Raw genomic sequence first — 16,397 nt, 5'->3', positions numbered from 1 at the left:
TAAAGTAAAAAAAATAACTTTTCAGATTTACACAAAGTATGACCGGTTAGATTTTGTGTAAGTCACTAAAAGGACACACACTAAATCTATATTTTATAATTTATTTCCTTCTGAAATCACGATTTAGTATTCATTAATTTGACAGTAAGTTTCTTAAATTTTTTATGAGAAAAGTATTTGTCATTTTTAATGAAATTACATCATTTTGATATATTTTTGTATTCTCTCTCCTCCACTTTCTTTTTTTTCCTAATTCTATAAAAAAGAAAGAAATGTAAAAAAATATTAAAAGTACATCCAAATGACGTAATTTCATTAAAAATAACATAAAGTTGTGTCATTTAAAATGGCAAACACTCCACATTTTTTATAATCTAAACCAATACACATTTTCAATTATATTTTGAAATTATAATTTTAGAATTGTTTTTTTAAATATTATCCTAACAGCATAAGCTATTTTACTGCGCACTTAATTTCAACAAAATTATACAAAATCGTAAGCAAATACACATGTTTGGACTTTTTCACTCTTTTGCCCCTTATTAATTAATTAATAACCATTTTGCCCCTGATTCGAAACTATCTACCAATCTGTCCCTTTTTAATCGACTACCTTGCATTTTTAATCGACTAAACAGTTGTTGGGAGATCTAATCGACTAAATCTCTCTACTTAATCGATTAAAATCATACTGACTTATTTTTTTTTTTTTGTAAAATATGAAGATTTAGTCGACTAAATAGGGAGATTTAGTCGACTAAATCTCCCAGCAGCCATTTTTTGTCTGTTTTGGCCATTTAGTCGATTAAAAATACAAAGTAGTCGATTAAAGAGGGGCAGATTGATAAATAGTTTCGAATCAGGGGCAAAATGGTTATTAATTAATTAATAAGGGGTAAAAGGGTGAAAAAGCCCACATGTTTGCATAGAAATGGTATTCCGTAAATTTATTTTTCCAACCGGTGAGATTATAACATATACAACACAGGTTAAATATAAAAAAGAAATTTAATAATTAAGATAACCCATTTTAATTGATAGAATATTAAAATTGAATCTAGTTAATCACTAATATTAAATAATTTGATATAGCTCCTAAATATAAAAGGGGAAGCTAATAATTTTAATAATCAATTCTTATCGGTAGAATATTAAAATTGATTCTATTTAATTAATAATATTAAATTATTGAATATCTTTCTTAATATACAAAATTTTGATTCTAATTTCATCTACAAATTAAAATTATGCACGAACCCCACCTAAAATATATAATATGATTCTTGTTTGATATATGAAAACATAACAAAAATTATGTCCAAATTCATGCCAACAAGTTGACGGATGTGAGAGATATATAATATAAAATTATTGAATGACCATCACTTATAAATTTAAGTTTTGTGGGTTGAAATATATATATTTTTTTTATAAACAGTTGAAATAATTTTTTTATATGATATTAGAGGCGACGTAACTAAATGGTTATAAATTCGATTCTCCTTATCCCGACTTTCAGGTGAAATTAAATCAGTACAAGATATATTCAGAAAATAGGTTTATATAATATCCATACTTCAAATCTAAAAAATATATTTCTCTTATTTTAATTTTAAATAACTAATGCTTACAAAAATTTAGGACAAAACTAAGACAGCCTACAAACAAGAGACTTATAATTCATACCACAATTTTACATCTTTCATCAAGAAAGTTGAAGAAATAAGCCGACTCTTGCTGGCTAATGGTTTGATACTGCTCTGTTTTTGCTTTATTATTTATACAGATATTAGCTCCGGCACACGAGCCAAAGTGAAAAAAATAATAAATAAAATTCTTCTGATGCATATTTAGTTAATTAATTTGTTCAATGCTCACAACTCACAAGGATAATAGTACTAGTAAGGTCACCAATGTCACCACATGCTTAGATTAAGGTTGAGGTCTTGGATTGCGTACAGTTAAAATAAATAAATAAATTAAATTGCTAGCTAGACAGACTTGTTATTCAACTTATTCAAATAAAATGTAGCGTAACTGAAGGAGAAGGGCATAAGTACATGAATAAAATTAAGATTTGAATAAAATTTTTTTCCAATTGGGAGGTGTAAATATTCAAATTTTAATGCTGTATGATCAAATTTTAATACTGAATGAGATATTTTAGACGTCCATCATCTAGAAGATCAAGAAAGACGATAGAAATAGAAAATTAAAAAAATAAAATAAAATATTCATTTATTGATACTAAGGGTGTATATGACAACCTTCATGGAATTAATTCTTTTTTAATTTCTGTTCCCGGAACAAAAATGGATAGAAAACTCGTTTGGTCAAATCAGGTTATTTTTTTGTTCCCGAGATGAACCGGTTTAAATTTTGTGCTGGGAACAGAAACAAGAATCAATTTTTTCTTTTTGCTTTTTTGTTTCCTATAACAAAATGAGAAACACTTGTCTCTCTCAATTACTCCCCACCACCACCATCATCTCGACACGACCACCACTACCATTGTCGCTGTTATCATCGTACCTCCAGTGTCGTTGTCACCACCATCATGATTCCACCGCCACCATCACCACCACCTCCATCCATCGCCATGCCACCACTACCACGCCACCACCACAACCACCGTCACCGCCATTATTGCTGCAGCAACTGTCGTCACCATTACCACCATGCCATCACCACCACCATCGCCACCACCGCTACCAACTACCACCACCGTCGTCGCAGCCACCACCACCATCGCCGTGTCATTACCACCGTCGTCGCTACCACCATCACCACAGCCAATGTCGTCACCACCACCACCACCACCACGCCACCGCTACTATTGTCCTAGCCACTGCCGTCACAATCACCACGATCGTCGTAGTCACTGCCGTCACCATCGCCACCAACTACCACCACCGTCATCACAGCCACTGCCGTCACAATCACCACGATCGTCGTAGTCACTGCTGTCACCATCGCCACCAACTACCACCACTGTTATCACAGCCACTGCCACCGCCACCACCACCATGTCATTACCACCACCGCTGTCACCACCATCATTACCACAACCACTGTCGTCATCACCACTACCACCACCGCCAATATTGCTCCAGCCACTGCCGTCACCATGACCACCATGCCACAGGCTACCGCTGCCACCGCCATCGCCACCGACTACCACCACCGTCGTCGCAACTACTGTTGTCTCCACCACCACCATATCATTACCACCACCGCTACCGCCGCACCATACCATATGGAAAAGAAAGGGTAATCTGAAAAAATTTATGCTTTACAGGAATATATTTTATTATATTGTTTGTTATGTTATCAAACACAATTCTCATTCTCGGAATAAAAATAGAACATGTTATCAAACATATTTATTTTTCTCAGAAACTGTTCGAAGGCACAGAAATAGAAAAGAATTGTTTCTTTTCAGAAACAATGCTAGGGAACAGAATGGTTGTCATGCACGCCCTAATCTTAGCGCGATAGGCAACGAACTTAGTATTGGGCTCCTAGAAAAGCTACTAAAAGTTTATAATTCGATTACTTAAACTCAATAAAAAATAGATATAATTAATGAGTTTGATTTGAAAAATGATAACTGTTGATTGACGAAAATCAACGGTTAAGACGTGGTAATAACATTATTTGGTTGTCACAATAAGATATTGTGACAACCAAATAATGTTACTACCACGTCTTAACCGTTGATTTCCACCAATCAACGGTTATCATTTATTGCAAATTAATAATTAATTAATGAGTTTGATTTGAAAAATGATAACCGTTGATTGGCGGAAATCAAAAGTTAAGACGTGGTAGTAACATTAGTAGTAACATTATTTAGTTGTCACAATATCCTATCCCATAAAACTTATAATTACGAAATTTACTTTCTCTTTTATATATGTTATCACCTCTGTGCATTATAATCTATTATTGTCTTAAAGAGATCTTTTATAGATAATTGAGAGAGCTTAAATTCAAAATTAATACACTAATTTTTAACTAGACATTTCTATTCAGAGAGATAAAACAAATGCATAAGTACATGGATAAGAACTATTGTTTGAATAAGGTTTATTTCGGAAGTATAATAAAATGCTCGATTCCATGAGCGGTCCAGCATTCATTCTTGTTATCTTTATTTTTTTCCCAACCTCCTTATCATTTAATCATTTGTTTTCCACAGTGTTCTTCCTGTCGTGGGTAGAAACACAAATATAAAGTATAAACTATTCCCTATTTAGGTCAAGGATATTATTTCTATTATTAATCATAATAAAATATCTATGATAATACTAAAATTTATTTTAGTCAGCCCTTTTTGAAATGAGAATACTGAGCACACAGGATTGCTCTTTCCTGCCATTATCTAAAATGCCGCTCACATATCTCAAGATTTCTTAAATCCTAACACGAATAACTCAGGAAATAGATCAAACTTTTAATTTTGCACAATAATACTGATGACGGGCCAGACTGAATTGAATCTCTATATCATAATATACGGTGGTGACATTTGTAAAGATATGACTAATAAAGAAAGAAATAAATACAAAATCTCATTCTCATTAAAAAAATTGGGAATATCCATATTTATCTGCCATGTTCGGACTAATCAGTCATCACACACAGTTTCTCTCTCTAAAAAAAGTCCACAGAGACCACCCTAAATCCCTGTTTGTGTATTCTTTCTGCTCTTCTCTCTCTCATCTTGCCCTCTGTCCGTTAACGCGTTCACGCGTATAGTTGTCGCTTCTACGTGTGTGAACCCTATATATAACCACCCTCCCAATTAGTCTAATAGCAGGTGCAGAAAATTAATCACCCTTTTATTTTCTCTGCATCTGTTTATTCCTTTCTCCATCACCAATCAATCCAACTATTCCATTCCACATCCATCAAAAGAGAAAAATAAAAAATAAAAATAAAAATTCCAATTACAATACTACGATCGATATTCCAATAAAAGAGGAAAGCAAATGCCGTCATTGGAGGATGAACTCTTTCCATCAACACCAGGAAAGTTCAAGATCGAGCGAACTCACAACATGAATCGTCAGGTTTACCGGTGCTTCGCTTCCACAAGCACCATGTTCTTGTGGGCCCTCTTCCTTATTGCACTCACCGCTTCCTACCTCAGCTTCCAAAGCTTCGTCGATTCCGGTAGCCGGTATCTCTCGGCTTCCTGGGGTGGGATCCAGTGGGAGAAGCAGGTTCGCACCTCAGCTCAGATCCACCGACAGGGAGGCATGTCGGTTCTGGTGACCGGCGCTGCCGGTTTCGTCGGGTCACACGTGTCCCTCGCTCTCAAGAGAAGAGGAGACGGCGTCGTTGGCCTCGACAATTTCAACGACTACTACGACCCTTCCCTGAAGAAAGCGCGTAATGCTCTCCTCACCACACATGGCATCTTCATCGTCGAAGGGGACATCAACGACGCTAAGCTATTGGCCAAGCTATTCGACGTCGTCGCTTTCTCTCACGTGATGCACCTCGCGGCTCAAGCTGGTGTCAGGTACGCCATGGAAAACCCTCACTCTTATGTTCACAGCAACATTGCGGGGCTCGTCACGCTCCTCGAGGCGTCCAAATCGGCGAACCCTCAACCCGCCGTTGTTTGGGCTTCTTCCAGCTCCGTCTACGGCCTCAACGAGAAGGTTCCCTTCTCAGAGTCTGATCGGACCGACCAACCCGCTAGCCTCTACGCCGCAACGAAAAAAGCCGGCGAGGAAATCACCCACACCTACAACCACATATACGGCTTGTCCATCACCGGATTGAGGTTCTTCACCGTTTATGGACCCTGGGGAAGACCCGACATGGCTTATTTCTCGTTTACCCGCAATATTCTTCAGGGAAAACCCATCACTGTTTACCGGGGCAAGAACCGGGTCGATCTGGCCCGGGACTTCACGTACATTGATGATATCGTGAAGGGCTGCGTCGGGTCGCTGGATACTTCAGGGAAGAGTACCGGGTCGGGTGGAAAGAAACGGGGACCCGCCCCGTATCGAATCTTTAACCTTGGGAACACTTCTCCGGTGACTGTGCCGACGCTTGTGAGTATCCTGGAGCGTCACTTGAAGGTCAGGGCGAAGAGGAATATGATTGACATGCCTGGAAACGGTGACGTTCCGTTCACTCATGCTAACATAAGTTCGGCCCGAAGAGAACTCGGGTATAAGCCCACGACCGATTTGCAAACCGGGTTGAAGAAGTTCGTGAAGTGGTACCTTTCCTATTACGGCTACAATCACGGCAAACCTGTAAATTAATTTCGTTTCCCTTTTTTTGTGTTTTTTCTTTTTTTAGCCTATTAGAATTTTTAATGACAGATAAGGAGGTTAAAAAAGAAAACTAAATTTGGAAAGAAGAAAAGAAAGAACATGGTCAACAAGAAAAGAAAGGAAACGGGACTTAAAAAAAAAAAAAAAAGAGAAAAGAAGGGGAACAATTCTTTACTTAGGAGGCCAGCTAAATCAGCGGTTCCTTAGTTGATTTCTTTTCTTTTTTTGTATTAATTGGTGTTTTTTGTAACTTTTTTTTTTTCATCATTTTTTCTTTTGTGTAAAGAAAGAAAGTTCAAGTTCATTTTGTCTACTGTTATTATTTATTTTTGATATTTAACTTTCTCCTATCTTTGATTCAAGCGAGACTGGGTTGCACCGTAATTTTCGTTTTGGTTGTTGGTTCATCAATCAGCGCTGTCATGTGGATGGTTTATATTCTTAAATTAATCATTCGAATAAGGAATTTAGCGAAAAGTTAGATTATTTTATGAGAAATATTAATATCATGTTACATGAGAATAATTTTTTCATCTTATAAAGAGAATTCAAGTGGGGTCCATTTTTAAAAGTAAAAAGAAAAAGAAAAAGAAAAAAGAAAAAGAAAAAGAAAAAAGAGAAGGTGCGATTTTTGAAAAGACAAAAAATAAGATAACTAATTCATGTAAAATGATATTAGTATTTTTTTATTTTATAAATGAGAATTTTAGTGGATAAAATATATGGTGATTTTGGGGAGGGTATTGGAAGAGTGGAGACAGCGAGGATGATAGCGACAAATGGTGCAATGGGTGAGATACGGCTGTGATGGGATACGCAGAGTACTAGCCGTTGGATTTTGGGGAATTGGATAGATTTCTCCAGCTGTAAAGTGTTACGTAGTAGCAAGGCAATGCAGTGCAGAGCTTGCCGACAGTGGTATGAGAAATGTTCTATATTTATTTTTTTGATTTAGAGAATACATTTCATACTGGGCTTTTCTGGTGGGTCCAATGGCATTGTTGTTCCGTGATGTGAATGTGACCATTTTTTTCTACAAATATTCGTGATGGGGGAAAATGGAGTCTAATAGGGTTTGTCCATGTTATGCGAATTTGCTTTAAATGGGGCCCCTTAGGCTTTGGCCCCAGTGATTTGTTTGCTTATTAATCATTGCAACTTTCAACGCTGCGAGTGTGTATCTTGGCCAAAATCGGCATGTTAAAACAACTGGAGTAATCTAATTGAATTGTTTGAATGAATAATACGTCATATCCACCGACATGCTCTATGGGCCCAATTAACACGTGGCCACGTGGGTTTGTTTGTCAATTGACAAACTGCAGAGTTACTTTTTTGTTTCTTACAAAGCGAAATTACGAAAAACAAAAAGCAAATTTGGAGATGTTATTATCAGCATTAAGAAGCTTGTGCAGTTGCATCGAGTTACTACATACATATCTTAGCGATACACGCTAAAAAGACGTTGTATTCACCAACCGGAACGCTGAGTTTAGGTTAGCCTTGATTGATTGACCAACTTGTGCGATTGGTTGGTTGAAACTATAAACTTTTTGTTTGGATGTAAAATGAGAATCAAGTTATTTGAGGAAAGTGGTTCAAGTTGTTTCGTTCTAATTTCATTACTTTTTTGCGACTTTTTTTTTTTTTTTTTTTTTCTGTTTTGAGGGCAGTTGAATACGATGTTAACAATAAGTATAAGAATAGAAATTTAGTGTGACAATATGGTAGGAACTACAGTGTACCTTAGCAGCTGAATATTAATTAGGCAGTTCTATCTTGCTGAAAAAAGAAAGGTGATGTTCGCTTTGGCAAGCATACGGGTCATGAAAATAATAGTGATGAAAAAGAGTATTATCCTCACATATATGGAGTATTATCCTCACCTATAAATTGAATTATGAGTCTAACAGAATTGTGCCACGTAAGCATATATAATTCGCTACATAGTGTAGTGAATTATACCTGGCTTGACATATGTCCTAAGGCTGACTGTGCATGACTGTCATCTTGTCCATGTAATTCGCTACACTGGGTAGCGAATTATGTGGCCATTTGAGAGGTGACACATCAGCAGACATAATTCGTTACACAGTGTACCGAATTATGCCACGTGACATTCTGAAAAAATTTACTGTTGACGTGACAGTCTGATAAATATTTTGATGGAACGTGACAAAATAGTCACTGTTCCCTAATTAACTACTAAGTACTAATTATTTAACCAAATCTATTGAACCGATAAGCAAGTGGAGAGTTGTGCCAAAATCGCGTAAATAAGAAAATTAAGTTAAAATACAGACACTTTAAGATTGAATTAATATTTTTTTGTTTTTGTTTTTGTTACCAAAAATTACGACCTAAAACCTGTGAAACACGGACTCGTGTTTTTGGGTGAATTGTGTCTGTCGGACACGTGTCCGACATAAACACGTTCCGACACGCGGTAAATATTTTGAGATACGTGGTAACCTCTTGGACACGCTTCGACATGTTTTTTGGACACACAGTCAACTCTTTTCGACACGTGGTCAACGTTCGGACACGCTAGGACACGTTTTTTTTTTAATCTTTATTTTATTTTATTAACTAAAAATAAAAAAAATTATTTATAAATCAATTTTTTTCTGTTATGAAATTTGACATGAAAAAATAATAAGGTACGAAAAATTATTTTTGTGTAGATTTATTTATGAAATTTAAATATTTGATTGAATATATGACTTATTAAAGGCTGTTATATCTATTAAAAATAAATTATAATATATATAAATATATTATAATATATATATATTAAAAATATTATTTAATATCAAAACGTGTCCCAACGTGTCGAAATATGTCATTTTTTAGAATTAACGTGTCGGCGTGTCGTGTCGTGTCCCGTGTCAGTGTCCGTGCATCATAGCCTAAAACTATTTAAAATCTCTTTCATCTACTAATATTATTGTAACTAATATAAAAAAACTTTATATTTATTATTTTTAAATATTTTCAAAGATATATTATACTTTTGTTTAAGTAAACATTAAATAAGTATATAATTTATTTTTTATTAATTGAATAAATCTTAATGATAATTGATCAAATTGAGCTTAAATAATTTAAATATTCAATTTGATCAGCATTAATTGTTTTACAGGGAAAAGTTCAAAAACTCCCCTATCTATTGCTTTGAATCACTTATATCTTTTTTTTTTTAATAAGTTAATCCCCTGTGAATTTTTTCATCTACTCCTTCTTTAACACTGTTAGAAATTTGACTAAATATATTTATTTTACCTTTCTTGGAAAAAAAAAATGATAAAAAAGATCAAATGTTATGAAAACTTACAATACTTAATAAAAGACTAAAAGAAAAAAAAGATCAAACATGTTTGAATAAAAAAAATAGAACAAGGGCAAAAAAATAAAAGAACAAATAAGACCAAATATATTAAAAATCATAACAGTAACATAAAAAATAAAATTTAAAAAAATAAAAATAGCCTAAATGAAAACAATATATACTGAATACAAACAAATAGAAGGAAAAATTAAGATAAATAAATAGAACAAAAAGAAATCACAGTTATGAATTTTTAATATATATTGGTTTTATTTTTATTTTTTTATTTTTTTTATCACTAGATGGTTTGAACATTTTTATATCTCTAATCTATCTCTTTTTTTCATTTTTTTACAAAAATCTTTAGTAAATGGGCTGCACAAGGCTAAAAATGAGAGAGAGAATAAAATCAGAATAAAATAGTCCAAAAAATATAAAAAAAGACCAAATATATTTAAATAAAAAAGAATAAAATAAATCAAGAAAAAAAAGTCAAATAGATTGAAAACTCATCATTGTGATTTTTTTGTTTTATTTATTTTTTATTTTATTTTTTATCTTAAATTTTCTTCTATTTTTCGTTTTTAGTATTTTTTTATGAAGGAGGTTATATTTATGATATTTTTCACTTACGACCTTTTATAACTCAATCTTAACCGTTGATCCTCATTCTAACAGTTATAATTTATTGGGTTATAATTAAAAAATTATAATCGTTAGATTGACGGAAATCAACGGTTAAGATTGAGTTGTAAGGGATTGTAAGTTAAAAAAGGTAATAAGTAAGGGGAATAACATCTATCCTTTTAAAGTATATAAGCTTATATCATTTTAGATCCTTACCGTTAATTTTCGTCCATCAACGGTTATAATTTATTGGAACAAAATTATTAATTAATTAATATTAAATTTGGCCCATTAAGTTTGATCTAATAGATTATAACCGTTGATGGACGTAAATCAACGGTTAAGATCTAAAATGATATAAGTTTATATCCTTTAAAAAGATAAATATTTTTCCCATAAGTATAACATTTATCTTTTTTTATTTGAACTATAAAAGGTTGTGATTTCTTTATAAAAAAAAAGGTTGTGATTTTTAACATATTTCACTTTTTTTTTATTTAGACATTTTTTTTTATTTAAGTCTTTTAAATTTGGAAAATAATACTCTTATGTTGCATGAAATTCATCTCTCATGTTACACTCACATAAGAAGATATGCCTTTTTTTTAAAAAAATAAATTGATGAACCCCACTTTATTTGTCTCATAACATAAGATAACTTATCTCCTAATACATGAGAGAAGTAAAGCCCTTTAAGTTTTTATAACATTTGATTTTTTTTTAAGACTTTAATGTTTCTAAAGTAAATGTAGATAAATTATCTACATTCACTCCTAAAATGACGTTGTTTTGAGTTAAAAAATTAAAAAATTATAATGAGAAAAGACAATTATAACCCTGAAATAAATTGTAATTACAAAAATATCTTAATTTTTATCCTAAAATTACTTCATTTTGGACTAAATGTAAATAATTTAACCTACATTGACTGCAAATAAAAAAACCCTTTTTTGAATCACTTTATTTTTTTCTTTTATGAAAAATAAAATATATATTTAATTAGGATTTTAACCATGTTAAACATGGCTGCACAGGTATAAAAATAAAAATAAGAGGAATTAAGTGATTAAAAAAAAAAAACATATAACTATAAGTGATTCAAATGAATATTATACGGGGTTTTTAAATCTTCCCCTATTTTATATTAGAAAAAAATATTTATCATTAAAAATGATATAATTTTACTAAAATAACAAAAACTTACTTATTAAAAATTATACAAATTTATTTCATTTAAAATCAGAAACACCTGCGCCTTTATATTATTCTAACCCAAGAGGTATTCTTTTATCAGCTTCAATAATTGTATATGTCCCAAACTGTACCGAATGCTATTTGGGCGCTCTTTATCACATCGCCGTCGTCGGTTACCACCATCGGCGCCAACGCCGTTCCACCGCCTTCTTCGGTGGGTTTCGACGGTGCCCCTTCTGCTTCCTCTGCCATTGATTTCCTCTCTATCTGTCACCGCCTCAAGGTACTTTCACATAAATGCGATTTGTAATGTACTTCTTAGTTTCTCAGAAATGCTGGTGAAATCAAAGAAATGAGTCACAGGAATTCGGTGTAAAAGTTGGACGTTGCGACTGTGGGACTGAGCTGTATATTATCATGTAATTATGGGATGTTGTGATTGTGATTCCATAATTTTGGAGTTAAAGTATGACAAAAAGTTACAATATCTAAAAAACACTGTAGAATATTAAAATTACGGTTCGTTGTTTCTCATCTTAAAATTATGTCTTGAGAGATAGACACAAGGAATGGAAATCGTGGGAGAGAAAATGAGTGATTTTTTTTTATTTTAAATTTTAAATAAAAATATTTTTTTGTGTCTATCCCTATCAAAATAACATAATTTTATGTCATTTAAAATGACAAACACTTTTTCCTTAAAATTACGTTTTAAAATATTTTAAATTATTATTGAGAATTTATTGGGATTTTTTTTTTTTTTTTATATTTCATGATTTATTTTCTTATTTCAATAGGGATAGAATACTGTAACAACCAACTAGTGTTATTACCAATGTTACTATCAATCAATTTCACCGTTAGATCAATTATATTTATATTGATTCAACGATTATATTTATTTTCATCTTTATATGATTATGATTCCCCATATTTAATGTTTTTTTAATGTGAAAAACATTAAATATGAAGAATCATAACTATGCAAAGGTGAAAATAAATATAAAATATTAAATATAGAGAATCATAACTATACAAAGATGGAAATAAATATAACCGTTGAATCAACATAACGATCTAACAGTGAAATTGATTGGTAGTAACATTGATAATAACACTAGTTAGTTGTTAAAATATCTTTCCCCATTCCGGTATACCCTATCTAATAATATAAATAGGAATTAATATTTTGTGACATCATATCACGATCGATCATTATAGATTATTATTCAGTCTTCATACTTTTTTCTCCCTGTATATCAAAATTCCAATAATGTCAACAGCGATGATGATAATTTAATTTTGCTTGTTTCAAACTTTTCATGGTTTCAAAATGTATGGTTTTACTTGATCAGCTATTTGCGAGTCTAATGAAAGCTCGATTGCATTTGTGCTACTTAACTTTTTAGTCCTTTAACTTGTTTGGATTTTATGTTTGTGCTTGATCTGAAATAGACAACAAAGAGAACATGATGGGTACGAAGAGATGTTAAGAATCCAGAATCTGTAGCCGGTCATATGTATCGAATGGGTTTGATGGCTCTGATTGCATCAGATGTCCCTGGTTAGACCGAAACAAGTTAATCCACCTTCATTTTTTTTTCTAAGCTGTATATATGTTTATTAATGACTATTTTTATTTTATTTTATTTTGTAATGCACCTGATAACAATACAATTATGGGAGGGTAGGTTTTCTGAAACTTGTTTGCCTGTTAATATTCAGGTGTATAAAAATGGCTATTGTTCATGACATTTCAGAAGGTATGCTGATTTTGCCGCTTGCTTTGTATTATTTGTCTATCTCTATATGCCTAAAGTGTTCTTCATGATCCAGACAAGTTTTGTTGAATTCAGCATCAAAGTAATAATTTTTGGAAGTTTAAATCAACTGAAACTGTGAAAGTGACCGAGTGAATACAAGGGCAAGCTAAGGTAGAATATAGGTAGGTTATGACTTAAGAGTAATGCTGTGTTGCAGATGGAAACCTTGGCAGCAATAAGTTTTTAGGGTAATATGCTTACCAAAAACAAAAAAAAAGTTTTTAGGGTAATATATCTCTCATGTGACAGCAAATCAATGTTTTTCCCGCAAACACAAAAAGCAATGGGCTCCACCTGTGTTTAATTTTCTCTTTCTATTATCTGCGGACCATACTTGTGAAATGTGTCTGTAGCAGAAGATTTATAAGTTTACAGCAGCAGAAAAATTATAAGTCCCAAGTTTTTATGGTGCAAATCGACCTAGAAACTAACATATGCACGTCCATACACATTTCTCCCAGCATTCTATTGTTCTCATGTTACACTAGGTGTGAACTTGTGAAGTGCCTAAAAGAGTAAAAAGAGTAGAAGTCCACAAAATCACAATGCTTTTGATACCTCTATTTTGTTTTATTGAAAATGCATTTTTTCTGGTTTTCAAATTATTAGAAGCTTTAACATGAGAGTGTTATAATATCATCATAAATCTCCCCCATGCTTTCTCTTTGGACCTATTAATTGATTTGCTTACTTTGGCAATTTGTAAAATAGCAATTGTTGGGGACATAACCCCGTTGGATGGAATTTCAGAAACAGAAAAGTGTGAACGAGAACAAGCAGCACTAGATCATATGTGTAAACTACTTGGAGGAGGATCCAGAGGTGCTTCCTTTTCACTATTTAAATGAGTATGTTAATGCGAGAATAAAGAAAACTCACGTCTCTTAGTTTTTAACTCAATTGTCATACTGAAGCGAAGGAAATAACTGAGTTGTGGATGGAGTATGTATGAAGCAAATTCTTCTCTCCAAGCTAAATTTGTCAAGGTTTATGGGTGTAAATGAGCCAAAGGACCTATCTCTACATCACATTGGGCCTACAAGTTTAATAGGTAGTTTATATCGTATTATTTATTTTAATTAAAATTTATTTTATTTCAATGAATTTAATTAATAAAATAATATTATTTGATATTTTTTTAATTCTTAAAGAGATTAAGGCTTGATATTTGATAGGCTTAAATAGATTAACAATCTAGGTCAGACATTTTAATTTTGTAATATAGATTACACCAGGTCTATAATTTAACTTACACTACATTAATAAGTTAGGTCGGACTCAAGACCTTGACAAGGTTTGTGGCTTTTCTGCTATTCTGTCTTTCAGTGATTCACCTTTGGGATTTGAGTGTAACTTTTGACTAATTTTATACTTTTTTTATTTTTTGGGATACTAGATCCTGCTTGGGCCTAGGGGAGGCCCCACCACTAGATTTTGGTTTGTCTAAGGGATCTCCACCAGTGGGCCAGGGAGGGGGAAGGAGAATGGGAAAGGGATGTTCCATCAGGGAGTGTTGAATTACTTACTGGGAACTAACGTGCAAATGTCCGAACTAAGTGAGCTAGTCTTATAGGACCTTTATAACCGATTTTAATTTTAAGGTATTAAGGTTCACGAATTTATGGACTTTTGTTTAGGATTTTTGTGATATTTTCTTCTTCTACTTTTCAGCCTTTCTAAGAATAGTATATTGGTTTATACAGATTAATGTATCTGATTGATAAGGCTAGGCTATATTAAAGAAAATGGAGGAAGATGTGATCTGGTACGGTATGGAATGGACTTATAATCATGGAATCGACTTAAATTTATAATATGACGATGCTATTACGACATTATTTTCCTTTGCTCTGTATCTCTTTGTCCTCATTTTTCATTTAAACTCAGTTACTTGATATGCCTTTTTCCCCCAAAGGGGTTGGGATAGGTTGCATTTGGGCCAATTGCAGATTTAAACTTATGACTAGAAGGAAGGAACAAAGACAAGAAGTAGCTAATTCATGGTCAATATTCTATCAGGAAGCTGATTTTAATTCATTTAGTAATGATTATGCCACATTTCGGTCTGGAACAAAAATACCTTTGGTTCTTGTCGTGTACACCACTACTCCACTAGTTACCTTGGTTCTATAAATTTTGTTCCGTACAAAAGCTTTGGAATATGAAGATGGTCAGAGGATTCTTTAATTTTATTTTTTTCTAACACCTTTTCACTTTATTATTATAATATGTGGCCCTTGCTAAATCATATGAATTGTTTGTCAATCTTCAAACATTATTTATCTAAAATATTAATATATATTTTAGTAAGGAACTTATGCAAAGGATGTTGAATTAAGGACATGTTAAACCTTTGGCATCATGGTACTGGATTAGGTAGCTTGCATAATGCATAGTTAAGGCGAGGTTGATGGAGGGCACGATGAGCTTTATCTTCTTCAACAACAACTTGACAATTATATCTAATTAGCTTGGAGCTTTGAGGAGTTTGTTATCTATAGGCTACCATTAGTGGTAAATCATATTATACTTATAATGATGATAATAAAAGACTTGAATTATTCATATTTTTGACTATGTCTTAAAACTGCTAAATCAGTTGTTTTGTGTATTTTATGCCTTTCTGATGGAGTTACAAATAATAACAAACAACGCATAACATGATGCGTGTAGAGTTTTAAGATTTATACTTGTATGCTACAAACATTGGCATGAGTCTTTATTTTGGTGATTGCCATCTTTGTCTGTGGATTTCTTACCATGTAATAATCCATATGGTTTAGAATTTTTGTAAGTTCTAAAATTTGTTCTCTCATGGTTTTTTGCAGAGCAGGGGAAGGATTTGGATGAATTTTTCCTGTCAACTGCTGGTATGATTTTCCACCTCATCTTCTGTTCGTATTTCAACCTGTTCATTTAGATTTTTCTTGATTGGTTAGGTATACGCTGAATACCTATAGAGCAATTTTAATACTAATGAGGCATAATTAACCATCTCATGATAGGAGCCAGGTACTACTGTGGCAAAATTAACCCAGTGTTAAAGCAAATCTGCACTTCAAAGTGTGATTTAGTAGTTTATGATCTGAAATTGAATAATGGAATATCGGAACCTAGACA

General features: G+C 32.7%; 2 protein-coding genes and 1 pseudogene across 2 annotated transcripts; 2 read left to right on the top strand and 1 right to left on the bottom strand.

Moving 5' to 3' along the window:
* Positions 1-2,890: 2,890 nt before the first annotated feature.
* LOC133293043 (uncharacterized) lies at positions 2,891-3,259 on the bottom strand. Its single transcript, XM_061491557.1, has one exon. It carries the CDS (start codon positions 3,257-3,259, stop codon positions 2,891-2,893), a length of 369 nt encoding a protein of 122 aa, XP_061347541.1.
* Positions 3,260-4,673: 1,414 nt separating this feature from the next.
* LOC133292984 (UDP-glucuronate 4-epimerase 1) lies at positions 4,674-6,605 on the top strand. The gene has a single exon (XM_061491489.1). It carries the CDS (start codon positions 4,998-5,000, stop codon positions 6,291-6,293), a length of 1,296 nt encoding a protein of 431 aa, XP_061347473.1. The 5' UTR covers positions 4,674-4,997; the 3' UTR covers positions 6,294-6,605.
* A 4,964-nt stretch (positions 6,606-11,569) lies between these two features.
* Positions 11,570-15,042, top strand: LOC133293042 (uncharacterized; annotated as a pseudogene).
* The last annotated feature ends 1,355 nt before the right edge of the window (positions 15,043-16,397 follow it).

This window comes from Gastrolobium bilobum, unplaced genomic scaffold (genome assembly GCF_033153095.1).
Source record: "Gastrolobium bilobum isolate Gb01-03AN ecotype WA unplaced genomic scaffold, APGP_CSIRO_Gbil_v1 utg3588, whole genome shotgun sequence".
NCBI classification, from domain to species: domain Eukaryota; kingdom Viridiplantae; phylum Streptophyta; class Magnoliopsida; order Fabales; family Fabaceae; genus Gastrolobium; species Gastrolobium bilobum.
Note: the sequence above shows the minus strand (reverse complement) of the source record. Positions and strands in the feature narration are given on the sequence as shown.

Excerpts from the sequence above, each read along its gene's own strand:
- LOC133293043 (XM_061491557.1), bottom strand. The coding sequence starts at position 3,259 with ATGGTATGGTGCGGCGGTAGCGGTGGTGGTAATGATATGGTGGTGGTG.
- LOC133292984 (XM_061491489.1), top strand. The coding sequence starts at position 4,998 with ATGCCGTCATTGGAGGATGAACTCTTTCCATCAACACCAGGAAAGTTC.